This window comes from Sinocyclocheilus grahami, unplaced genomic scaffold (genome assembly GCF_001515645.1).
Source record: "Sinocyclocheilus grahami isolate Dianchi unplaced genomic scaffold, SAMN03320097.WGS_v1.1 scaffold102.1, whole genome shotgun sequence".
Lineage (NCBI taxonomy): Eukaryota > Metazoa > Chordata > Actinopteri > Cypriniformes > Cyprinidae > Sinocyclocheilus > Sinocyclocheilus grahami.
Window position 1 is genome coordinate 1,090,096 of NW_015505281.1, and position 27,730 is coordinate 1,117,825.

At 36.1% G+C, this 27,730-nt stretch overlaps 1 protein-coding gene across 1 annotated transcript; it reads right to left on the reverse strand.

Moving 5' to 3' along the window:
- Positions 1-5,410: 5,410 nt before the first annotated feature.
- On the reverse strand, positions 5,411-27,684 carry LOC107588397 (protein bicaudal C homolog 1-B-like). The gene is made up of 20 exons (XM_016276469.1): positions 27,438-27,684; positions 26,951-27,296; positions 26,403-26,630; positions 24,868-25,031; positions 21,452-21,498; positions 21,063-21,132; positions 19,111-19,190; positions 18,874-19,035; positions 18,714-18,767; positions 17,240-17,434; positions 16,907-17,170; positions 15,188-15,319; positions 14,852-15,065; positions 14,619-14,752; positions 13,524-13,693; positions 13,341-13,431; positions 13,113-13,152; positions 10,375-10,523; positions 5,969-6,083; positions 5,411-5,857 (listed from the first exon to the last, which is right to left on the reverse strand). Exons 1-20 carry the CDS (start codon positions 27,682-27,684, stop codon positions 5,730-5,732), a joined length of 3,030 nt encoding a protein of 1,009 aa, XP_016131955.1. The 3' UTR covers positions 5,411-5,729.
- Between the last annotated feature and the right edge of the window lie 46 nt (positions 27,685-27,730).

A 27,730-nucleotide genomic window follows, 5' to 3' on the forward strand; every position in this document is an offset into this window, starting at 1 on the left:
TCTGCACCCTGACTCCGCCCCTGACTCCGCCCAGTTTCCCTCTCTCTCTCTTCTCTACACTGAGCGACGCGACGCCACAGATGATAATCACGTGACTCCAGCTCTAATGACCGAACCAAACGCAGTTGTTAGAATTATCAAAACCTTTGTGCTATAACATCAAGGTTGCAGTTTTGTCGCGTCGCTCACACATAAACCGCGTCCCAAATGACGCACTATACACGCTATGTAGTGTATGGATTTTATAAGGTTATTTTCTCATTAATAATCGGAGTCTGATAGCCCCTTCCCCTTCGCGACAGTTGGGTGCATTGAGTGTCCAACATTCCACACTTATTTAAGTGCATCATCCGGGGATTTAAAGTGCACTTATACTTCTTGGAATTACCTGTGATAACACACTACTCGCACTATTTATACGACAAAAGTATGCGATTTGGGACGCACCAAGTCTTTCAGTCTCAGAACAAAGGGAGTGGTGCATTCGCTCGGGAATAAACGCGGAGGTTGGGGTGTGCTGGAGGTAATAGGCAGGTGTTGTTGACTTGAAGCTGTAAAGCATCCAGTGCTGTGCGGAGGGAATCAATACACGCTCCCTGATCACTGCTAACTAATTAAAACCAGCCTCGGTTTTCATTTGGAATCAGCCTGTAGTGGCTCTGAACTGTCCACTGCAGTGAATTCAGCTGCGGGGAGAGAGAGTGATGGCAATATTGGCTCGTTTTTAATTAAAGAGAATAAATAAGTCAATAGATAAGCTCATTGGTAGTAAACATAACGCGCGAGACGGATATTTGTAGGTGTTCCCCAATGAGGGAGCTGTCCGTTCAGCACCACTGCACTTACGCCAGCTTTGCACACTGCAAAGAAGCCGCTTCTAATGCGTGTCTAGCACTCCTTATTTTGCAAAGCGGGAGTTCACTGTTTTTCTTGAATGTGCGACGTTTCCGATTGGTAAATAATTCGAAGAATAACAAAGTGCTGTAAATGGTAAATTTGCGCTACATCGTGATAATATATTAAAATAATATGATAAACACTGCTTTGGAATTCTGTGCATAAGGGATTCAAGTGCAAGCACTATTCATTATGGAACGTTTTTGGTTGGATGTTTATCTGTTTAGGGACCATTTAAAAGTAACATTCCCATAATGTTTGGAAAAAAAAAAAAAAATAAAATAAAATGTAACGTTCCCTGAACGTTTTCTTTAACGTTCACAAAAACCACTAAAACTAGTTTTAAAAAATAAAAACCCCGTTTGAATGTTCAGAGAATGTAACATTTTCGTAACCTAAATTACTAATGCAGAAATAATGTTTTGAGACTCATTCCACAAAATGGGTGCCTTTTTCAAAACTATAAAAGTTTAAAATCATTCCATTCCAACAAATCCAACACAATATAAAGAAGACATTTACTTGTCCTTGAAGAGTTCATAGCCTGAAAAGATGGTGGTAATATAGCTGTTTTATATGAATTTATGTATTTATTTTTATTCTATATGGTATTGTATGATAACAGGGCTGACATGTAACCTGGAGAAGAGGCACTAAGCTTTTTTATGTGTGTGTGTGAGTGTGTGTGTGTGTTTCTATTCTGGTGGGGGCTTAAACCTGAATACACACAGACTCATGGGGACTTGTGTCACGGTGGGGACCTAAATTGAGGTCCCCATGGGTAAACAAGCTAATAAATCACACAGAATTACGTTTTTTGAAAATCTAAAAATGCAGAAAGTTTCCTGTGAGGGGTAGGGCGATAGTAAATACAGTCTGTACAGTAGAAAAACCATTACGCCTATGGCGAGTCCTGTGTGTGTGTGCGTGTACATGTGTGTGTGTGTGTGTGTGTGTGTGTGTGTGTATCTCTCTCTCTCTGTGGTAGAGCATTGCGTTAGCAGCGCAAAAGGTCGGGGGTTCAATTCCCAGTGTGTTCCACACATACTGGTAAAAAAAAAATGTATAGCCTGAATGCACTGTAAGCCGCTTTGGATAAAAGCGTCTGCTAAATGCATGAATTTAATTTAATTTAATATATATATACACACACACACACACAAAACAAATGAAAATGTGGAATTATAAATAAAAATGACTACTGCTTAAGCAAAACAACATCTAAGCCAGCTCTGAGGTCGATAAGAGCTGCATTAATCTGGCTTTTATGCAGCATTAAATCTGTACACAGAATATGTAGCAGCCTTAACTTAATTGTGTAAAGACAATTTAGAGAGCTCTACTTTAATACATCATGCTGGACATTTTAAAACAACTTAATGCAATATAAGTTATCAATAAATGCATTGTAATGGAACTAATGACAGTTGTGTGTGCATTAGTGCATCAGCACTACAGTCACACAAACTCAGTCTTTTTGTGACTGGTTAAATGTTTGTGCTGGTGGTAAATAAAAGGTTGACGGTTCTAACCTTGCAGTGACTGATTCGTGAGTTGTCATCATTAAAACACTTGAATGTCTTGTGGCGAGACACTCATGGACACGAGACAGTTTCTCTGTGCCAAGCAGAGCTGTATGTGTGTTTGTGTGTTTAATTTATTCCGTTCCACTCCACTGGCTTAATGCTGTTAATGTTAAGTGGCAATATTTTAACGTGGGTAATGCAGGTCAGTGCAGTTTCTGATTATGTGCTGTTAACATTTTACTCTTTTAAAGTGTTAGAGTGTGAAAATCCCCATCAGCCACAGCCAAGATATTGACACAGCTGAAATCCGCATGATGTATTTGAGAAATCCAGCTGAATGACATGCAGACGAGAGATGCATTAAATTGTAAATGAGAGAAACGCTGAGCACACTCACAACAGATAATTTTAATTGATAGTTTTAAAAAATAAAAACCCCGTTTGAATGTTCAGAGAATGTAACATTTTCGTAACCTAAATTACTAATGCAGAAATAATGTTTTGAGACTCATTCCACAAAATGGGTGCCTTTTTCAAAACTATAAAAGTTTAAAATCATTCCATTCCAACAAATCCAACACAATATAAAGAAGACATTTACTTGTCCTTGAAGAGTTCATAGCCTGAAAAGATGGTGGTAATATAGCTGTTTTATATGAATTTATGTATTTATTTTTATTCTATATGGTATTGTATGATAACAGGGCTGACATGTAACCTGGAGAAGCGGCACTAAGCTTTTTTATGTGTGTGTGTGTGAGTGTGTGTGTGTGTTTCTATTCTGGTGGGGGCTTAAACCTGAATACACACAGACTCATGGGGACTTGTGTCACGGTGGGGACCTAAATTGAGGTCCCCATGGGTAAACAAGCTAATAAATCACACAGAATTACGTTTTTTGAAAATCTAAAAATGCAGAAAGTTTCCTGTGAGGGGTAGGGCGATAGTAAATACAGTCTGTACAGTAGAAAAACCATTACGCCTATGGCGAGTCCTGTGTGTGTGTGCGTGTACATGTGTGTGTGTGTGTGTGTGTGTGTGTGTGTGTATCTCTCTCTCTCTGTGGTAGAGCATTGCGTTAGCAGCGCAAAAGGTCGTGGGTTCAATTCCCAGTGTGTTCCACACATACTGGTAAAAAAAAAATGTATAGCCTGAATGCACTGTAAGCCGCTTTGGATAAAAGCGTCTGCTAAATGCATGAATTTAATTTAATTTAATATATATATACACACACACACACACAAAACAAATGAAAATGTGGAATTATAAATAAAAATGACTACTGCTTAAGCAAAACAACATCTAAGCCAGCTCTGAGGTCGATAAGAGCTGCATTAATCTGGCTTTTATGCAGCATTAAATCTGTACACAGAATATGTAGCAGCCTTAACTTAATTGTGTAAAGACAATTTAGAGAGCTCTACTTTAATACATCATGCTGGACATTTTAAAACAACTTAATGCAATATAAGTTATCAATAAATGCATTGTAATGGAACTAATGACAGTTGTGTGTGCATTAGTGCATCAGCACTACAGTCACACAAACTCAGTCTTTTTGTGACTGGTTAAATGTTTGTGCTGGTGGTAAATAAAAGGTTGACGGTTCTAACCTTGCAGTGACTGATTCATGAGTTGTCATCATTAAAACACTGAATGTCTTGTGGCGAGACACTCATGGACACGAGACAGTTACTCTGTGCCAAGCAGAGCTGTATGTGTGTTTAATTTATTCCGTTCCACTCCACTGGCTTAATGCTGTTAATGTTAAGTGGCAATATTTTAACGTGGGTAATGCAGGTCAGTGCGGTTTCTGATTATGTGCTGTTAACATTTTACTCTTTTAAAGTGTTAGAGTGTGAAAATCCCCATCAGCCACAGCCAAGATATTGACACAGCTGAAATCCGCATGATGTATTTGAGAAATCCAGCTGAATGACATGCAGACGAGAGATGCATTAAATTGTAAATGAGAGAAACGCTGAGCACACTCACAACAGATAATTTTAATTGAAAACTTTCACTTGTGCACTGGGGTGCATCGCCAAAATATTGAGAGCGGTTTCATATTTTTCTCTGCTGAATAAAAGCAGCTAATTATTAATTTAGCACACAGTATATTTATTTAACAGAGAACACTGCCGAGCTGGTAATTTTCAAGGTTATGAAATTACATCATTTGCTCATTTCCTAGGAAAAAGTATTCTCATGGAGAGTTTTAATGCACAAAATTGAAGCTCTCAGAGGCACAGACAGTGACAGAGCGCCCTCTATTGGCTGAGATTGTGTCACAAAAATTATTTCAATTAAAATAATAATGTTTTACTTATTTTAATGAATGTTTTGTGTCCAAAAAAGATTTCAATTAAAATAAGAATTATTTTATAACTTTTTTCAATGAAGGTTTTGTGTCACAAAAAATGTACATTAAAATAATAACTATTTAATTCATTGAAGGTTTTGTGTCACAAAAATGATTGTAATTAAAATAATTATTTTATATCTTATTTCAATGACGGTTTTGTCACAAAAACTATCGACATTAAAATAATAATTATTCTATTACTTATTTTAATGAAGGTTTTGTCACAAAAATAACTGAAATTAAAATGATACTTATTTAATTATTTATTTCAATGCAGGTTTTGTGTCATAAAAATAACTGAAATTAATTATTTTATATCTTATTTTAATGAAGGCTTTGTTAAGAAAACTATTTACATTAAAATAATTATTGTTTTACTAATTTGAATGAAGTTTTTCTCACAAAAACTTTACATTAAAATAATAATAATTTCATTACATGTAATCATGTAATCAATGTATGCTTACAGTAAAAGTACAGTAAGTACTTTTTATTATTGATTCATTTTTGTCACCACAACTCTAAAATCCAACATGATTTCAAGTTAATACAGGAAACTTTGTGTTTTTGGTTCTCATTTAATGAAAGATCCAAATTTAACTGACATTAAAGCATAGTCGTACAGTATTCTCATATTTGAACAATACATAAAGGAAATGAAGTTTTGCATAGAAGTGCAGCAGATAGAGAAACAGAGGTAGAGAGAGTCAGAGACTTGCATACTAAGTGTGGGTTCTGGCCAGGCAGTCGGTCGGTTCACGCTGAAGGTCACACTTCTCTGCATGTTTCCTCAGAGAGTCACAGCACATCTGTCCTCTCTGTCTTATATGGAAATCATCTATCATGTCACACTTTGATTGGTCCCAGAGGGCCACATGACAGGAAGCACAAACCGGCCCCAGGGGCATTATAGGAAGCTCTATAGCGGTCACATCGTCCCGTCACCAGTGGTTACTCTTGGCAGCCGCGTCCTCGTTCATGATCCACGGGAGACGGCCGCTCGCGCCTCCCTCCAGGTATCCCGACTTCATGCTGGACACTTCTGGAAACTTCCTCTTTTTGCTCAAATCTGTTGAGGGGGAAAAGTTTCAAATGAAAACTCATCAAGTGTTTATATTTATCTACCATATGTTAAGATGATCAAGTGGAGTTCTGCGTCAGTTTGGTTAATGAGAGTGACCCGTGATGGCGAGGATCATCTTGCGTCGCGCTCCAAACGTGTTCACGCCCACTTCCTTCAAATCCTCGTCAGAGAGCGTCAGGAACGTCTGGTAATCGATCTGACAGACCAGAGAACATATTCACAGTATGTGTGTGTTTTTGTGTGCAAATGTGCATCTATCTATCTATCTATCCATCCATCCATCCATCCATCCATCCATCCATCCATTCGTCCATCCGTCCGTCCGTCCGTCCATCCATCTATCTGTCTGTCTGTCCATCTATCCGTCGATCCATCCATCCATCCATCCATCCATCCATCCATCTATCTATCTATCTATCCATCCATCTATCTATCTATCCATCTGTCTAGCTGTCTATCCGTCCATCTATCTATCTATTTATCCGTCTATCTATCCATCCATATGTCCATCTATCGTCTATCTATCTATCTATCTGTCTATCCATCCATCTATCTATCTATCTATCTATCCATCTGTCTAGCTGTCTATCCGTCCATCTATCTATCTATTTATCCGTCTATCTATCCATCCATATGTCCATCTATCGTCTATCTATCTATCTATCTGTCTATCCATCCATCTATCTATCTATTTATCCATCCATCTATCCATCCATCTGTCCATCTATCTATCTATCTATCTATCTATCTGTCTGTCTGTCCGTCCATCCGTCCATCCATCCATCCGTCCGTCCGTCCGTCCGTCCGTCCGTCCGTCCGTCCGTCCGTCCGTCCGTCCGTCCGTCCGTCCGTCCGTCCGTCCGTCCGTCCGTCCGTCCGTCCGTCCGTCCGTCCGTCCGTCCGTCCGTCCATCCATCCATCCGTCCGTCCGTCCGTCCGTCCGTCCATCCATCCATCCGTCCGTCTGTCCATCCATACATCCCTCCGTCTGTCCATTCATCCATCCATCCGTCTAGCCGTCCGTCCATCTATCTATCCATCCATCCGTCCATCCATCCATCTATCTATCCGTCCCTCCATCCATCCGTCCATCTATCTATCCGTCCCTCCGTCCATCTATCTATCCGTCTATCCATCCATCCATCTATCTATCCGTCTATCCATCCATCCATCCATCTATCTATCCATCCATCCTTCCGTCCATCCATCCATCTGTCCATCTATCCGTCTATCCATCCATCCATCCATCTATCTATCCATCCATCTATCCGTCCATCCATCCATCCATCCATCCGTCCATCTATCTGTCCATCTATCCATCTATCTATCTATCATCCATCCTCGATCTATCTATCTATCCGTCCGTCCATCTATCTGTCGATCTATCTATCCGTCCGTCCATCTATCTGTCTATCTATCCGTCCGTCCATCTATCTGTCGATCTATCTATCCGTCCGTCCATCTATCTGTCTATCTATCTATCCGTCCGTCCGTCTATCTGTCTATCTATCTATCATTTAATGGCATATCAGAATTAAAGACTATATCTGTGGCAAGGTCGAATAATAAAATAAGTATAACAATAATACTTCAATGAATTGTATACAATAATTTAATACTACAACCAGACAAAAACCTTATGAAAAAGTCAGAAATGAAAACAACTTTCGTTCTTCTGTGAAACTACTATTATAATAATAATAAATCTGAAAAGGACATGTGCCTAAATGTGACACAGCAAGTTTTACTACTGTACAATCTTAAAAATAAAGGTGCTTCAAAGGGTTCTTCACAGCGATGCCGTAGAAGAACCATTTTTGGTTCCACAAAGAACCATCTCTTTCTTACCTTTTTATAATCTGAAGAACCTTCTTTCACCACAAAGAACCTTTTGTGAAACAGAAAGGTTCTTCAGATGTTAATGGAACCATTTATACAAAAAAGGTTCTCCTGTGGCATCGTGAAGCACCTTTATTTTTAAGACTGTATGTCTCTTCTGCTCACCTCAATTCTGCATTTATTTGATTAAAAATACAGTAAAATATAAAATATGAAATTTTGTGAAATATAATTACAATTGAACAATTTACAATCTTAACTACCATTCCTTTTCTTCAGCAAGGACACATTAAATTGATTAAAAGTGACAGTAAAGACATTTATAATGTTACAAAAGATTTCTGTTTCAAATAAATGCTGTTCTTTTTAACTTTCTACTCATCAAAGAATCCTGAAAAATAAAATGCATAAGTTTTTACAAAAATATGAAGCAGCACAACTGTTGTTAACAATGGTTATAATCAGAAATGTTTCTTGAGCATCAAATCAGCATAGTAGAATAATTTCTGAAGGATCATGTGACACTGAAGACTGGAATAATGATGCTGAAAATTCAGCTTTGATCACAGAAATAAATTACATTTTACAATATATTCATATAGAAAAGACTTTTCATCTCCTGATCACTGTCTGCTTTGATTACATAGAAAAGAGCAGCAAAACATCTGCTTTTGTGTTCCACAGCAGACAGAAAGTTATAAAGGTTTGAGTAAATGATGACAAAAGGTTCATCTTTGATTGAACAACCCTTTACTAACAGATAAAGCACAATGGAAAGAAAGCATCACAAACAGATTTCAATAACTTTTCAATTTGACTCAGGGCTTCACTTATTCTCAGAAATAATGAGATTCAAACAGCAGTAACAATCAAAAACAGATTCAATCAGTGCTGCAGTGCGGCGCTAAACCGCTTCCATTGAGATCTTTAATTGAGAGAGTCTCATTATCCCAGCGGAGAGGAAATGAGGGTGGAAGTGAAGGGAACGGGGATGTGCTGCTCACTGTGTGCTCATACACATCTGTGATTGGAGTTTAGAGACTTTACTCCATGATTACACTGCTCTGAATGACAGACACGTGTGTGTGTGTGTGTGTGTGTGTACCTACTTAACCATATTTTGGGGACAAATTTGTACCCAAAAGTGAGCTAAACCTGACAAAATCTCCAAAAACCTCCCTTTGGGGACGTACTCATTTGTAAAACTGGTTTAAAAATAAAGTAAACAAGTTTTTTTTTAATTGTAAAAATGCAGAAAGTTTTCTGTAAGGGGTAGGTTTAGGTGTAGGGTTGGTGTAGAGCGATAGAATATACGGTCCATTACGCCTATGGAATGCTAAGTAAACGTGTGTGTGTGTGTGTGTGTGTGTGTGTGTGTGTGTACAAACTCACTGTATTCCACCGATCAGAAATGAATCTTTTCATATACCCTTCACACACTCACACAGGTGGGTAATTGTGCAGTCTGTCATTTAGTACAAACACACACACACACACACACACACACACACACACACTTGCGTGTAATATGTTTACACTCAGGAAATTTGAAGTTACACGTTTATGTAAACGTAACTTTGATGAACTTCATTCCATTATTGCTACGGCAAAGCTAAGATTACTGTTCAAAAGTTTGTGGTCGGTAACATTTTTTAATGTTTTTGAAAGAAGTCTCTGAAACTTTTGTCATAATTTACTCATGTTATTTCAAACCTGTATGACTTTGTCTGCTGTGGAACAAAACGCAGATGTTTGTTGCTCTTTTCTATGTTAAGGAGGAGAAAATCCCAAAAGAAAAAAAATGGAATAATTAAGATTTTCAATGTTTCTGAAAGAAGTCTCTTCTGCTCACCAAGGCTGCATTTATTTCATCAAAAAAGTGAAAACTGTGAAATATTATTAGAATTTAAAATGTGTTTTTATGTGGATATATTGTAAAATGTAATTTATTCCTGCGATCAAAGTTGAATTTTCAGCATCATTACTCCAGTCTTCAGTGTCACATGATTCTTCAGAAATCATTCTGATATGCTGATTTGCTGCTCAAGAAACATTTCTGATTATTATTAGTATTGAAAACAGTTGTGCTGCTTCATATTTGTTGTGGAAACTGTGAAACATTTTATTTTCCTTGATGAAAATGTTAAAGAACAGCATTTATTTGAAATGGAAATCTTTTGTAACATTATAAATGTCTTTACTGTCACTTTTAATCAAAACACAAATAAACAAACCAAAAATTGGTGTATATGGTATATTCTTTGTCAAAAACAACTTTTACATGTCAGGAAGAAAATGTGAGTGGTGTTTGTTGGTGCAAAACTCACTGCTGTGATGCTACTGTGTTGACGGCGCACATGCTGAACTTTGATACTGAGTTTTGAAAAGCCAAATTAGCTTTGTATAGACACAAAAGTTTATAATATGTCCTCATTTAGAAAGCTAAAAGTCTCCCCCCCCCCACCAGCTACGGTCAAAGCACCTAGTTGTTCTTTCATAACGTGGCATAAAGTGACTTTCCAGAACCTTCACCCTCTCTGATCCCCTCTGGTGGAATGAGTGAACATTGTTGGCTCTTTAACAAAGTGCTTATGCTCCTAAATTAGTTTGGATTAATGTGGCTGCTAAATGCATAAATGTGAATTAAATATTGATGCGTGTACCTGCTGGTTGTGGTAGGGTCTGTAGCAGCGGCGGCTCACGGCTCTCAGCTCTTTCACAGCATCAGTGGGCATCGATTTGGAGAAGCCCAAGCCACTCCAGGTGTCTGTAGGGGTTCGAACCTCAGTCACCACGGGCTTCTGCTGCATGGCTATCACACACACACACACACAGGTTTTCACAGATTAAATCACAGGCATTTTGAAACCCACACAAAATCGTGAATGCCTGGAAACCTTACACGCTCAGAACCGCATCCAGATTTACACTGGCATACAACAGCAGCTCTAATTGAAGTGTGTGTGTGTGTGTGTGTGTGTGTGTGTATGTGTGTGTGTGTGTGTGTGTGTGTGAATCCCCCTGCATTATTAAACACCTGCCACCTAATTAAGCAACTTAATCAAAAGCAGTCATGCAGAAGAATGTGCTGCTACCTTTCCACATATCTCTCTCTCTCTCTCTGTGTGTGTATGTGTGTGTGTGTGTGAATGAAGTGGTTTGAATGGGAGTTTATTTAAAAGTCACTGTATCAGTTTCTGGAGTGTGTAGCAGGGTTATCATTAACTAAAACTAAAATTAAAAACTAAGACCATTCAAAAATTTAAATAAAATAAACATTAAAATAAATGTTAACAAATGAAAATATTAAATTGAACTTATTTCATTTCAATTAGCTGGCAAAGCATAATTTCTCGTTTTTTAGTTTAACTTGAAGTGCTAAAATAACTCAAATGTAAATAAAAATGAATAAGAAATATAAAGACATTATAAAATAATAACAAAATTGACAAAATACACAACAAAATTACTAAAAATTCACTAAAATTAAAATGTAAACAGAAAAAAATAGGACAATCTTATATCTGAAGCATGTTTCTTTTTTTTCTTATTCAATAACAAAAAAAGCAACAAAACAAGTATACTTATAATGTATAAATGCTTTACAAATTTAAATAATATTTTTTATATATTTTAATATACATATATTCATTTTTAATGACATTACATATGAATAAAATGTGGACATTTTCACTTAGGGGTGTACTCACTTTTGTGGCCAGCGGTTTAGACATTAATGGCTGTGTGTTGAGTTATTTTGAGGGGACAGCACATTTACACTGTTATACAAGCTGTACACTCACTACTTTACATTGTAGCAAAGTGTCATTTCTTCAGTGTTGTCACATGAAAAGATATAATAAAATATTTACAAAAATGTGAGGGGTGTACTCACTTCTGTGAGATACTGTATATATATATAGATATAAATATATATATAAAACAAAGATGGTTGAAGTACGTTTTACAAGGAATTACCATTTCAGTTTTTCTACTTCATCTCACTAAATCTCATGTTTAATTTAATTAGTTATTTGTCGTTTCTTAGTAATTTTGGGTGAAATTCACTATCAATTTCTAAGTGAAAACTGATTTAAAGTAAATCCTACACCCAATTTTCTTATAGTTTAATTCATTTTATAGTAGAATTAAAGTACAAATATTCCTTGTATCTCAATTAAAAAGAGGTGCAGAAAAGCTGAATGTAGTGGAGCTCGTCACACGTCTCATGTCATCTAGCCAGAATGATCTGATGTCAGGTTTCTCCGTGTGTTTTTGTGTGTGTGACTATTCATCTGTCTGCATATTCAGTGGGTGGAGTGGCTGCACTCCATTATAAATCTGGCAGCGTGTTACTCTGAAATGGGTCCCTCTATCACCCTCTCTGGCACTGCGTAACGCTTAAATGGCTCCCCTATATCACCTCCCTGGCACACTCCAGCTCTTTAATCCATTTTGAGCTTTATACAGCATGATGAATGCCAAATAGATGGAGCCTGCGGCGGCACGAGTCCATCCAGCCACGGCCCACAATAACAATCTGAACTTAAATCACTCAACTTCAAGGCTTTTCATCGTCACATCCAATCACACAAAGTATATACTTTGATGTGAGACACTGAAAATTATGTAGAAAATCAGTCTGTCGAGCTGATCTTGATCAGTACAACTCTGGAGTAAATATGAAATTTACAATTATTATTATTATATAACAAGTATTATTATTTTTTTAATATAATATAATATAATTAATATAATAATATTAGCCGTTATCAAACTGCACTAATGCTTCCTGAATGTTCTGTCCTGTGGTCCTGAAAAAAATAACAACCTCAGGTTGCCAGAAGCTTCTTTTTTATAATGCATAATAAATGCACCCATGATGTATAAACACTTTACAAGATAAATCAATATTTTGTATATATTTCTATAAATTAATTTTAATATTTACTATTTTAAAAACAGTATATTATATTCATAATATACAGTACATAGGTCAAATAAAAGTATATAAAACTGAACAAATTCGAAAATATAATTCTTATATTATACTATTTAAAAATAAATATATATAAAAATATATAAAATTATAAAAAGACAAAAACATACACAGTATATTCTAATACAATAATATTTTATATAATTTTATATATTTTTAGATGACTTAGTAGTAGTAGTAGTAGTATTAATAAATAAAAATGTGTTTAATTATCATAAAATAAAGCCACACTGCAAAAACATTTTTTAAATTTGCTTCATCATTTGTATTATATATTCTATATAAAATGTAATATATATTTTATTTTAATATACTATTTTCTGTTATATTATATTATATATCAAGTTATCAATCGTCTTTTCACACTAATGTTTTAAGTCCTACAATAAAAAACATACAAACCTTGAGTTGCCAGAAGCTTCTTTCTCTCATATTCATGATCCTGTTCAAATAAACAGCAAACAAAAACTGTTTCAATAAACCAGTAAGACAAAGGACTTTATTTGTGATTTGTAACTGAGAGTTAAATCTGACTAGACCTGTCTTTCTGAAAAATTATTCATACAGTAGATGCAATACATTTACAACAAGCAGTTTTCTTTTCATTTTAAAAATGTGAAAGTGCTTTACCTCATTATTAGCGTCTACAGATGAGAATATTCTCAAACTACAGCGTCTGTCTCTGTTCAGATAAACACCATCCACCTCCACTCTCACTGACCTGAAACACACACACACATATTCTAGACCAGAATCCAGAGCATTGTCTGACTGTCTGTCCAAACGCTGTCTGTTCAGGACAGAGGCTTTTACCTCTCCGGCGTGAGCGGCGGCTTCGGCTCCCTCGAGGCCTCTGATTGGCTGCCTCTCCTCGATGAGACCGTCGGCTTGACGACGACCTCTCTGACCTCTGTGACCTCCGCAAGTGGCGTGACGCAAGGCACCGTCTCTGCTTGTGTCGGCTGATCCTCAGTCTCTGGAATCTGATACAATTACACGATCAAAGTTTACTGTTTACAGTCAATCAATGTAAATTACTTTAGCATTTTATTAAATGGATATTTAAATAGAAGATATATAAGTAGCATATAAGTTCGTACAATCAACTCATCAATTAGTATGATCCTATAGATTTCTATACAACTTTCTATACACTGTTTGAGATCCTGTACTGTATATCACAATTCAATGCATTCAACGAGACTTTCCATTTCTTCCATTTGCAAAGTGTCAAAGGAACTGGAAATTACATCAACCATGATTTATTACATCTCATTATTTGACTAGACTGCCAAATTTTAAGACATTTTTACACAAATCTGCATGTAAAAATGCAGAATTACCTTATTTAAAATGACAATTTTTTTAATATTATGAAATTATTATTATTAGTCAAACAAATTTGTATTCTCAATCCTATTGATCATAATGAACCTGAAAATTTGAGTTTTAAACAGTTTTGTTGGTAATTCCAATTATTTATAATTCTCATTACATTTGAACAATAAATATTAATAGTAATATTAATATTTAATAATATTTTTAAGTATTATTTAAATCAGCATGACAATTAAAAGCAGCAAATAATACACCAATGATGTATGAATACTTTACAATTTTAAAAGCTATTTTATATATTTTAATATTAAAATTATTATAATAAATATTTGTATTTAATAAATTACAAATTTCATAATTTGTATAATATAATTAATTTAGATATAATTTTAGTAATTATATTTTATAAATAAAACATTCTTCCTATTATTATTTATGTATTTATTTTATTATTTTATTTTATTATTTATTTTACTTTATTTTAATTATGGGGTCAAACACATGTTCTAGACAGGTGATATACATACAGTACACTAGTATGTCCATCATTAATATCATGTTCATCCAAACCTTCTCTAATTTGGATTCCACTCCTTTGATTCCTAACCGTCCATCTTCTGAGGAAACAGCCAATCCGGGAGGAGGCAAGGGGCGGGGCTTCCCTGAGAGAGAGCCAATCATGGCATCAGGAGAGGGCACAGCACCTGAAGATTGACACATACACAAAACATACCATTCATTTAGCAAAACAAACAAGCATGAGTGAAACTAAAGCACACACACACAAACACACATACACACACCTGTCTCAGTGAGGCGCAGCTGCTGCATTAGTACATTAATCCAGTAGCTTGTGATTCCATTATTGGCCACCAGAGGGTCCACCGGGGTCTTGGTCGTCACCTCAAACACATTCTTGGTCGTCATGGAAACCTCAGTGGAGTCCAGGCCCAGCAGCAGACGTCTGGCCTCGTAAAGACTCCCGATGTTCCTCTCCAAACCTTTAACGACCACCGACTGGAAACAGACACTAAGATGATGACCCGGCAAATAAAAGTATGAAACCGTAATTGTAGTCTATGAATTTGTATGCATGAGTGTTTGGTGACAGGTGCATTGTGGGAGCTGTGCTGCAGTACCTTTGCTGTCTGCTTGATCTTGGGTTTGACGCTGATAAAAACACCCAGTTTCTGCATCATCTGAGTGAGTTTCCGAGGGTCAGACTCTCCCTCATCCTTCAAATCAAACATCAGGCAGACGGGCAGACAATCCTGAACGAGAACACACACACACATCACACCAGCAGGAGACCAACTCATGGATATAGTCTCATCCAGATGTGTCACATTCATTCATTCATAGCAGAGGAAATGTACTTCATGACAAATGTCTATTGTTTATTGTATACTAAGCATACTGTACGTTGTAATCCTGTCAGAATTGTGTGTCTGTGTTCTATTTTCACATTAAATGACATTTGCTTTGATATTTCCTAATGCAATAAAAGTTTTTGTTTACATAATATATGTGTGTATACGGTGTATATTTATTAGGTATATATAAATACAAATGTATGTCTATATTTAAGAAAAATATGTTATGTTTATATATATTAAATATATTTATATATAATATAAGCTACAAGAATATGTATATATACATTTATAAACATGTAAATATTTAAATATATATATATATATACTGTATGTGTGTGTATTTATATATACATAATAAATATACACAGTACACATACATATATTATGTAAACAAAAACTTTTATTTCGGATGCGATTAATTGCGATTAATCGTTTGACAGCACACACATACAGTATATATTTTGAAAATATTTACATGTACTCACATGTATATATTTATATGAATAGAATTTATATTATATACAAATGTGTTTAATATATAAGCATAACAAGATTTTTCTTAAATATGTGCATGTGTATATGTGTATATGTGCGTATTTTAGTGCTGGCAAATGATTAATCGTGATTAATCGCATCCAAAACAAAAGTTTTTGTTTACATAATATATGTGTGTATACTTGTTATGTTTATAAAAATATAAACAAATACAGAATATATTTTGAAAATATTTACATGTATTTACATGTATTTATTTACGTTCATATCATTTATATTATATATAAATACATTTAATATATAAACATAGCATATTTTTCTTAAATATACACAACACACACACATATATTATGTTAACAAATACTTTTATTTTTGATGCGATTAATCGCAATTAATAGTTTGACAGCACTAATATACATAATAAATATACACAGTACATGCGATTAATCGTTGCCCAGCACAAAAAAAAAATGTTTGTTATACTTTATTTCAATTAAAGTTTATTTTATTTAAATTATCATTTAGTTTTTTCTATTCTATTCTGATCAATTTTTTTAGTTCTAGTTTATGTTAACAACACTGGATTAGCCTAAACCCTAAAAAACATTTTGCATTTATAGATTTAAAAAAAAAATTAAAAAAAAATTAACTTATGAGTATTTTCTTTTTCAATTTATTATTACAGTTAGTTGACAAAGCAACATTTCAAAAGCTTGAAGCAAAGAAATATACTAAAACTAACACTGAAATTAAAAAAAATTATAAAAACTATATACTGTAGACATTTTTTTAAAAATAAAATAAAAATTACAAAACAACAAAAATACTAATTTTTTTTATTAAAAAACACAAAAAAAAAAAAAAATTCAAAATATTAATAAAAACTATTGTAGAATTTTTACACTAAAATAACACTATATCTCACTTCTTGTGACCATTATATCCCCAAACTGAGCTCACCACACACACACACACACAGGTCTGTACCATGAGCTGCTGTCGAGCGACACACACTCCGTCGGCCGTGCCCTGGATCAGCAGCGAGGGTGTGTGCTGCGGAGCGCTGAGGTCGGGCAGGATGATCTGCGTGTGCGTCTGATGCATGACGGTCAGGAAGTTGGCTCCGTTCTGACCCAACAGGAACAGGTGCTGCTGCGAGGTCACGTCCAGCTGTGTGCTCACCATCACCCCCGTTACTCCGGCCAGTGCCTCCGCGCCCAGCAGCAGCTCCATCAGGACGCAGGTGGCCTTCTGCAGAGGTCAAAGGTCAGTTATTGATGCTGCATGCGGCGTAATGTCGTGTGTGATGGTGAGCGTCACCTTGACGGCAGTGGCGTTTCCCTGCGTTCCTCTCACGCTGCAGGTGCTGCAGTAGAGTTTGGGCTGCGTCCTGAAGCTGACGCTCACTCCGAACGCCTGAGCCACGTGCTGAATCACCGGCGAGCCCGTGTCACACACCACACCTCCCACAAGGGTCACAGGCAGGTCAAAGGCCAGCACCAGGGGCTGCAGGTCCTGCAAATCAGATTCACGTGCACACACCCGTAAAACACATATTTGAATCTAAATATATGAATCTTGAATACAAAGCCATATATTTGAATATAATGAATATTTATTAGAATGAGTCACATTTTATTTTTCGTAATGGTGATTCTGCTTAGATTTTCATTATTATAGTACAGTATTTAAAAAAATGTAAATCAGCATAAAAAGTAGCATGACAAATACTACCATAATGCATAAAAACTTTACAAATTTATATTTTTATATATGAATATGTAATATTATATGAATGTATTAATATTGATATTATAATTTAATATTTTATTATATGTTATATAATATTGATATTATATATTAATAGTTTATTTTAATATATGTATATTATTTATATTGTAATTATTATGTTAATTAAATATTAAAATGTATTAAATTATCACAAAAATAATATAAAAATTTAAGTAACTTAATGGTCATAAAAATTAATTGCTGTAGTACTATATATATATATTTTTTTTTTTTAAGCATCATAAAAGTTAAAGGTAGCATAACAGAAATTACCATAAAGTATAAATACTTTACAAATGTTTTAATTATTTATATATTATAACATTAATTTGTAATATTGTATTAATAAATTCAAATTAACATTACGTTATAAGATTATATATGATAGTTGTCAGGGTTATTATCATCTAAATATAATTACATCAACAACAAAAAAAACTAAAAAATCTAAACTAAAGAATAAAATGTTACTTGAAATAAAACAAAATATAAAAATATAATATAAATATAAAAAATATAATATAAAATTAAACTTATTTTATTTCAGTTAGCTGCCAAGGCAACATTTCTCTTTTTTTCTTCTCTTGCTAAAATAACTAAAACTAAATAAAGTAAAAACTAAAACAGATTAAAAAAAATAGATACTATTAAAAAACACAAACAAAAACTTATCCGAAAGAAAAAAATACACCTATTTCTTATAGATAATAATAATGAGTGATAATATTGTTTTCAGTGATGTGCAACCTATACATATCAGTTGATACCTCACAAAATGCGTTTAATTACCCTTTTATGGTCTTGATCTTTCTTTCTTTCTTTCTTTCTTTCTTTCAAATTATGAGGTGATATATAACCAAGACACATCTTAAACAATATTAAAAATCTTTTAAAATAAATAAATAAAAGAAAAAAAAATCTAAATATATGAATACTGATTATAAATTCACATGTTTGAATCCACATGTTTCATATATCTTGAATATTAATGTTAGTCACTGACCCGGATCTGTCTCCTGGCAGACTCCACCCCCTGAACCGGCCCAGCGATTGACACCTGCAGGTATATACTTACTTACGTACATTTGCATATAAAACTCAAATGAATCACGTAGTGTGTAGTGTGTACAGCAGTATGCTACAACAGTGAGGGAAGTGAGTACCTGGTTGCTCTTTTCTCCTGCGCTGTTGTTCCGGTTGGAATCGGGGAAGTGAATGTGGCAGGAAGTGTCCTCCATGACCTTCTTAATGTTCCCGCCTCCTTTCCCGATCACATGAGAGTGCTCCGTGTGTGTGACGTCCATCTTCAGCGTGACTTTATTCACCTGTGCATAGGTGGGCTGCTGTGAGATCGCCACAGGGCAGATGAACAGAGAAATCAAAGGAAGCTCAAACCTCACCTTAGTCTCTAGAAGCTCCAAAATCTTGCGTTTGGCCTCCAGAACGTTTGCTCTCTTCCCCTCCACTTTCACATGAGGATCTGAACAGAAATACACAAATCATCACAATGCATTTTACTTCTATAACTCCATATTCAGTGGAAAATGTGTGGATTGGGATCATAAAAAATGGCCTTTATTTTTGTCAGCAGTAAAGAAAAATCATTTAAGAGATGGAGATAGTCATTACATTTCAAAATATTATGAAAAAAAAAAAAGTTTCCCCTTTGATTTTATTGTGAACAATTCATCGGTGCATGTTATTACACTTACTAAAACATTTGTTGAGAAAGTAAATAGTTGCTATAAAAATAATAATATTATCTGCATATTCAAACTTGGTGCATGAAGACGCAACCAACTGAAATAAAATAAAACATTTAAATTAATTAAAAAAATCAAATGAAAATAATACTAAAATCAAATGAAATAAAAATAAAAGAAGATATAAAAGATATATTATTTTATAATGGATGTGTGCAAGTTTTTGGACTTCAAATTTTGGGCTACCATCCACTCCCATTATAAAGCATGGATTAGTCTGGACATTATTTAATATAACTCCGATTGTATTCGTCTGAAAGAAGAATGTCATATACAACTAGGACATCTTGAGGGTGAGTAAATCATGGGGTAATTTTCATTTTTGGGTGAACTAACCCTAGCTAGCTACTGGGCATGCACATTTACATATTTTCCAAGCCAATATAACGTGAAACCTATGAAAATGGTTCTAAAAAAGCACATGGCACCATAGTTTCATCATTTAGAGATGAAAGTGACCGTAGTGACCGTCTTTTTGCAGTAAAGGACCTGTCATAGTTTAATGAGTGGGAAGATGACATGAAGCGAGGTTAGCTGCATTGAAACAGATGAGCTCCCGATCGGGGCGAAGTTCACGGGATTGTGTCCACAGAATACGTTTTAACATATAATTTTATTATTTCACACTCAGTTTTTAACTTAAGCGCTAACTTACATTTTTTACTGTGGCAGCTAACAACAGCCCAGCTTAATCCTCCGCACATTTTTATCTTTAGATATATTAAAAAAGTTTCAATTCAGTCTTTTTTTTTACCCAATTTGAACATGGATTTCTATGGAGACCGGCCATAGCTGTCGGGCAAGATGGCGGATAGCAGCGGCGGCACATAATATCTGCGTTCTGATTGGTCAGATTGCCTGTCAATCAAGCTTGCTGCGAACGGTCAGTTGAGAAAAAAACTACAGACGATAAAAAAAAGAAAATACTAAAAAATATATATAAAAAAAAATATTAAAGTATTTTTCTAAACATATCTTTTTATATATTTTTTTTTTTCTTTTCTTTTCATTTTTTCTTTTTTTTTTTTGTAATTTTTGTACTTCAGCTTTAACTAAACAAAAATGAGAAAAGTTGTCTTGGCACCTAACTGAAATAAAAATAAGTTTTTTAGATTTTATTTCAGATGGTTTCTTTTATTTCAATTAACATAAATGTCTTATATTTAGTTTATAACAACTGCCCCAATCCTAAAAGAGAGCATTTTGCATTTATAGTAAAATAAATAAATAATAAATACAAATTATGTCCCCAAACTAAATCTTGTTTACGCATAAAAACCAAAGCACACTTTGTGCTTTAACCCATATAACTTTAGCTTAAACCTCATCTGCATATTCAGACTTGCTGCATGAAACTGCATTGCGTCAGGTGAGCTGTCAATAATGGCAAAGGCAATTGCACGTAACCAGATACCAGGAATACAGTGCATGGGTCATGCTTACTAGTTTTAGGACACCTTTATGGTGCTTTGGAACGTTTTGGTCATTGTATGTAAAACAGCAGCCTGGACATTCAACTAAACGTCTCTTTTTAGGTTTGGACCAACATGAGGGTGAATAAATAATGACAGGAGTGTGACAGCACTCACCTTTCTTTGATTTGGCACCAATCTTCAGCTTGGATGGCCATTTCACCTGGGTGTGTGTTTCTCTCATCACCTGAGACAATGAGTGTGCGAGGAAGAGAAACTCACATTCAGAAGACACTCAATTTGCATCTTCACATCCTCCATTCAACAGAGACAATGGCTCATTAGCATCTCAAAGCTCTTAGTTTTGCCTTCATAACAGCAAACCCGTTCTGTGTGTTTGGGACAAAATCACTTCAGTGACTTTTTTCTTTCTCCTTAATTAACAAAAGACCAGAAAACCGCAAAAAAAAAAATTCAAAATATTAACAAAAAATATAATAAAATACCAATGACAATAATAATATCAATAATATTAGAAGTTTATTTGAACTCTTTCGGTTTCTTACCTTCTGGAAGAACTCCTCACCTGACAGTCCAGAACCTTCTGCAGGAGCTTAAGACAAAGAGAAAGAAAGATTTATACCCCATATTTTATATTAAAACATTATAATAAAATTATAACAAAATATATTTTGTAAAATATATTTAATTATACATGATACAAAATATAAAAAAATATAAATGGAATTTAAATATTACATTATATTACATAATTTGCATTTATAAAACCACATTTTGTTGATATTGCGCTGTTTACAAATTTTCTATATAGTCTGTTTCTAAATTATACTATATGTAGACAAATAAATATACATTTGCAGACAAATACATAAATACACACATATACACACAAAATACGCTTTAGAAAAAGAGGGGCCCTGAGACACACACACACACACACACACACACACACACCTCAGAACAGAGTAATACAGCACATCACACCCCTCTCAGATCACATGACCACAGAACAATCTCAATGAGACACAGCTGAGAACTTTTGTATCACTGTTGTTTCTCTTAAAATAAAAGAGGCTCAAATGAGTCACCACCCAGCTAACAGAGAACTTTCTCTCAAAGTTCTGAACGGCAACGTTAATAGAATGTTTGCTCAGCGTTATCTGGTCTTTATTAATGTCAGCATAAAAACATACAGGGTTCATGGAAGGTTTATTTTTTTTACCTTTTTTGAAATGTCACTACTTGCTTCAGAATGTTCATAAAATATTCAAAAGTAACATTCCCATAATGCAGTCAAATGGAATATTCCCTTAACGTTCGCATAACGAATAAAAATGTTTTTAAAACATTTATGCCTGGTTTCACAGACAAGGTTTAACTGATTGCACTAACATATCTTAAAATCTGTCATTGCCATTGATTTGTATCAAGATGCACACCAGTATATATTTTTTCTAAAAGGCACATTTAAAAAAAAATGTCTTTGTAACACGTTAGTATGGTGACCATTTCTCACTATTAACTAGTTGCTTGTTAGTGTGCCTATTATTAAAGAGACAGTTCACCCAAAAATGAAAAATCTGTCATTAATTACTCACCCTCATCCAAACCCGTAAGACCTTTGTTCATCCTCGGAACACAAATTAAGATATTTTTGATGAAATCCGAGAGCTTTCTGACCCTGCATAGACAGCAATGGAACTACCATGGTCAAGGTACAGAAAGGTAGTAAGGACATCAATAAAATAGTCCATGTGACATCAGTGGTTCAACCGTAATGTTATGAAGCTACGAAATATTTTTTGTGTGCAGACAACAAAAATCTCTTCTGGGTCAGTCAGCTGCCATTCACGAGAGTATCACGACTGTTTATTAATACTTATAAAGCACATACTCTGCATGACCCTATTCTACATCCCTATTTGGTAATCCTACCAATACCTAAACTTAACAACCACCTTACTAACTATTAAGAAGCAGCAAATTAGGGGTTTAGTTTATTGAGGCAAAAGTCATAGTTAATGGTTTGTTAATAGTGAGAATCGGACCTTAAAATAAAGCGTGACCCACTGCTTAAATGTCTTAAAGGGGTCATATGATGTTGCTAAAAAGAACATTATTTTGTGTATTGGTGTAATGAAATGTGTTTATGCGGTTTAAGGTTAAAAAAACACATTATTTTCCACATACTGTACATTATTGTTTCTCCTCTATGCCCCGCCTTTCTGAAAAGCGTCGATTCTTACAAAGCTCATCGGTCTGAAAAGCGAGGTGTGCTGTGATTGGCCAGCTATCCAGTGCGTTGTGATTGGCCGAATACCTCAAGCGTGTGACGGGAATGCTATGCCCCTTACCATATTGTGATGGCGTGTCCCGGGCCGGAGCGACGAGACAAAAACATGAAAACCCATTATAAACTAGGCATTTGTTGCATCCAGTGGGGATATAATTATGGATTATAATGACTTATACTGTCTTTTTACGCGTTGCGTTGCATCGCGCCGCGTAAACATAAAACCATGTCTGCATTTGTGATCGGAGAAATGACAAACAACAAGTGCTACTCTACACTGCTCAAAACTCGCGTTTGAATCGTCAGTGGCAAATTCTTTAAATATAAAAAAACGTACTTACAGTCTGTGAGTCAGAACAGCCGGCATTGTAGTCTTCTCTCCCAGGATCAGGAAACGGTCCTCCATAAAATGTGCTGCACACATCTGAATATTTGGGTTGAAGTGTTCTGGAACAGTGTTGTAAATACAATTTAACCACTGATTTCTAGTCGTGTCCACTTTTGGAAGGTCAAACAAAGTAGTTTTGCTTTCACAACAAAACACAGCGTCACACACAGCGGGCTAGAGTGAGCGGAGACCGGCTCGAGAACGGTGCGGCCGGCGGATTCGACGAAGGAGTGTCCGGCGGGCTTGCAGCAACCACATGTGACGACTCCGGGCTGGACTCCGCTTCGTCCACGGTGAAAGCTGATCCGGCGATCCACAGCACGAAGTTGTAGTATTTCCTCAACAACCAGCACGGATAAGCTCTAGGCATGACGAAACGGATATCATCCTCTTTTGGAAGGCCAAACAAAGTAGTTTCGCTTTCACAACGAAACACACAGCGCCTTCACGACATGGCGGCGGCAGCAACAACAAAACTACAGCGAGAATAAAAGTTATGCCTTCTTTCTTTGCGTGAACATTTGGGCGGCGTTATGCAAATCTTCCCACATAGTGAGGTAGACATGTGGGGGCGTGTTAGAACGAGCCGTTTTAGGTAGGCGTGGCCGACTCTTAACTTTTATAAAGAATATCTCTTTGGATTTGAGACTTTAGTCTTGCAACTTTACAGATCTTCTTTATGCACCAAGAGCTTGTAACACACCTAAGAGAAAGGAAAAATTGAAATCGCATCATATGACCCCTTTAATTTAAAGGCCTAATCCTGGCTTAGTCTAAGCCCTGAAACCAGACCTTAAAAAACTGGACATTTTGAATAACGCTACTTTTTTCAGAGACATTTTTTAAATGTTACTAGTTGTTTCAGAATGTTCAGAAAATGTTCAAAAGTAACATTCCTACTATGTTCGCAAAATGATAATATGGAACGCTCCCTTTATGTTCCAAAAATAAAACCTTTTAAAAACTTGACATTTTGAATAACTTAATGGTACATTAGCAAAACATATTTTTGTTAGCAGGGAAGTTCACATAATGAATTTGAATAGCAGCTCAGATGATTTGATGAGAAATGTTCATACTGAGATCTCTGACTTTCGATTGCAAATCTGCAGTTTGAGGCTATAATGAGATTCTCCTGAAACTCTAGAGGAGAGTATTTTTTCCTAAGGAGAAATATCTGAATATCTTAACAAAAGCCAGTATTTAATGTCACTACTGTGTAGGAGACATTAAAGACAATTTTTTTTGTTGTTGTTGAGAAACATTCTTTTAGAACAAACATTTGACGAGACCCAGATGAGAAAATAGAAGTTTATAAGGGAATGGTGTAAACATTCCTTTAGGATGGACTATAGGAATGTGTTCTTTATTCGTTCCCGTAAGTGCTGTGGCCTTCATAAAGCCAGTGTCTCCTCCTCCCGCTGGAGAAGAGTGTTTCAGACTCCTGGTTCAGGGGGAGGGGAGCGTTTCAGGAACAATACTGGCTCGAGACCCTCCGTTAACAACCACCACCAGCACGACTGCAGGGGCCTGTTGCCTAGCAACATGTTTGTTTACGGACAAGCAGGGAGATAAAAGATGAAAGTCATGAACTAAAGAACACTGTAAAGAAATGTTGGAGAAATGTAGCATTCCATCACTTGCTCAGCAATGGATCCTCTGCAGTGAATGGGTGCCGTCAGAATGAGAGTCCAAACAGCAGATAAAAACATCACAATAATCCACACCACTCCAGTCCATCAGTTAACATTTGGTGAAGCGAAAGCTGCATGCTTGTAAGAAATATAAATCTATTATCAAGATGTTTTCATTTCAAACTATCGCTTCTGGCTAAAATACAAGTCCATAATCCATAATAACACTTCCTCAAGTAACAAAGTCCATCCCCTGTTGTCCTCTCAAAATCCAATCACATATTTGCTTAAAACTGTTTTGGCTTGTAAACATTGCTTGATCTGTGCATATTTCTCTCCTGATTCAGATAAGACGACTTTGTTACTGGAGGAAACGTTATTATGGATTATAGCTTTTATTTTAGCTGGAACGGTTTGAAGTTAAAAACATCTTCACGCATTTGTTTTTTACAAACATGCAGCTTTTCACTTCACAAGAGGTTAATTGATGGACTGGAGTGGTGTGGATTACTTGTGGATTATTGTGATGTTTTTATGAGCTGTTTGGATTCTCATTCTGATGGCACCCATTCACTGCAGAAGATCAATTGGTGAGCAAGTGATTTAATGGTAACTTTTGCTAAATCTGATGAAAAAAAAAACTAATTTCCGTCTTAATGGCTTGAAGGTGAGTCAATTTAAATTTTTGGTTGAACTATTTATTTATTTATTGAGTTCAAATGACTCCGCTAATTTGGTTATACGACTAAACTTCAGTTATAAGTTGAGTAAGGTAAATGAGACAAGGGAAAAAAAATATTTTCTGTGTTCATTCAAACTTTAATAAACATTTAATGTTGCTTGACATCTGTCTGTCCTTCAAACGTCTGCTCCGTTCCACTCAATCTTTCTGGTCAAGAACCAAATCACATAAGAGTTACATAACCTTCACACTTGTTTAAACTTTTTTTAAAGGCTGTCTAGCCACCATTCACCATTTGCCTTGAGAAACTCTTGTTGTTGCTTTTTTATCAATGTTTGTGTGTAACTGATACTTGGAGACTCCAAAGAATAAATACGAACTTCAGTGATGGGCAGTATTTTAATTAAATGTATTTGAAATACATATGTAATTACTAAATAAATATGTATTTTGTATTTTGCTGGACAAAAAAAATCTAATGTAATTTGTAATTAAATACTTTGATACGTGGGCCTCCTCCATCCTTTCTTCCCAGGGTACTGTTAACTCTACGAGCACCACCTGCTTGGTGCCTCTAGACCAGAGGACAATATCCGGTCTGAGGCTAGTGTGTGCTATCTCCTCTGGGAATTTGAGCCGCTTCTTCAGGTCTGCCCGCATCTCCCAATCATTTGCTGAGTCCAGGACCCCTCTACTCCTCCGTCCTGCTGCAGTGCTCTCTGCTGTCCTGACGAACTGGATAAAATGGTGCCCGTCGGGAAGTTATTTAACCTTCTTCCTTGCCTGTTCCACACCATCCGCCAACTGAGACAGGAACTTATCATATTCCCATCTGCCAAACTTGACTGACATGCTGAGAGGACATGTTCAAGGTTGGCTTGCTTTCCACATGATGTGCAGCTGGGGCTCTCTGCCATCCCCCAAATATGGAGGTTTGATGGACTAGGCAGAACATCGTAGACAGAACACATCAAGAACTTTATCCGGCGTCCTTCCATGGTCCAAACATCCTGCCATGTCAGGGCCCTTTCTCATACGCCCTCCCACCTTGTCCAGCTGCCCTGTTTTTTCATGGTTTCCTCCTCTGCCTTACGGACCTCCCTCTGTATCATGCTGCGGCGTTCCTTTGAGTCAGCTTTGTTCCAGCTCGTTCTGGTGAAGCAACCCAGCCCAAGCCTGCCCTGAGCTACTGTCCCAATGATGTCGGCATGCTGCAGCCAATCCTCAGCCTCCGTCAGTGCTCTGCTGGCTGACCACTTAAGACCTGTCCTGACCACAGTGCCTGCCTGGCATACTCTTTCGTCCTTGCTGTCTCGCAGCATCATGGCCTGGCATGTCTTCGTTGCTTTATACTCCTCGAGCACCGATGTCACTGGCAGCTGCAGCTTGCTGCCTGTGCTGTACACGCCAATGGAACAGAAGCTTTTTGGGACACCCAGCCACCTCCTTAGGTGTTAATCTTTCTCTTCAATCCCTTGACGGTAGAGACAGGTACCTCATAAACAAGCAGACGCCAGAGCAGTCTAGGAAGTACCCCATGCTGGTAACCCCAGGCCTTGTATTTGCCAGGTAGGCAGGCCGCTCTTCTCTAAGGATGTCATCCAGGTGTCTACTTGGATAATCATCTCCCTCCCACCCCACTTATCATTGAGGTCTGCCCTATACCACTTCCCCAAGCTCTTCACTGGTCTCTCTAAGACCGTTGGGATTATGGTGTCTTTGATCCTGAAGCGGAACCAGTCCCGAATGTGCCCCTTCCTCAATACCAGGCTTCTGGACATTTCAGGTTTGTATATTGTGTTCTTTCACAACCCCACCCCCCACCCC

Excerpts from the sequence above, each read along its gene's own strand:
- LOC107588397 (XM_016276469.1), bottom strand. The coding sequence starts at position 27,684 with ATGTCCAGAAGCCTGGTATTGAGGAAGGGGCACATTCGGGACTGGTTC. Across the intron at positions 26,631-26,950 it reads AAACAGGGCAGCTGGACAAG|GACAGCAGAGAGCACTGCAG; the intron begins GTGGGAGGGCGT and ends CCAGTTCGTCAG. Across the intron at positions 18,768-18,873 it reads CAGGAGAAAAGAGCAACCAG|GTGTCAATCGCTGGGCCGGT; the intron begins GTACTCACTTCC and ends ATATACCTGCAG.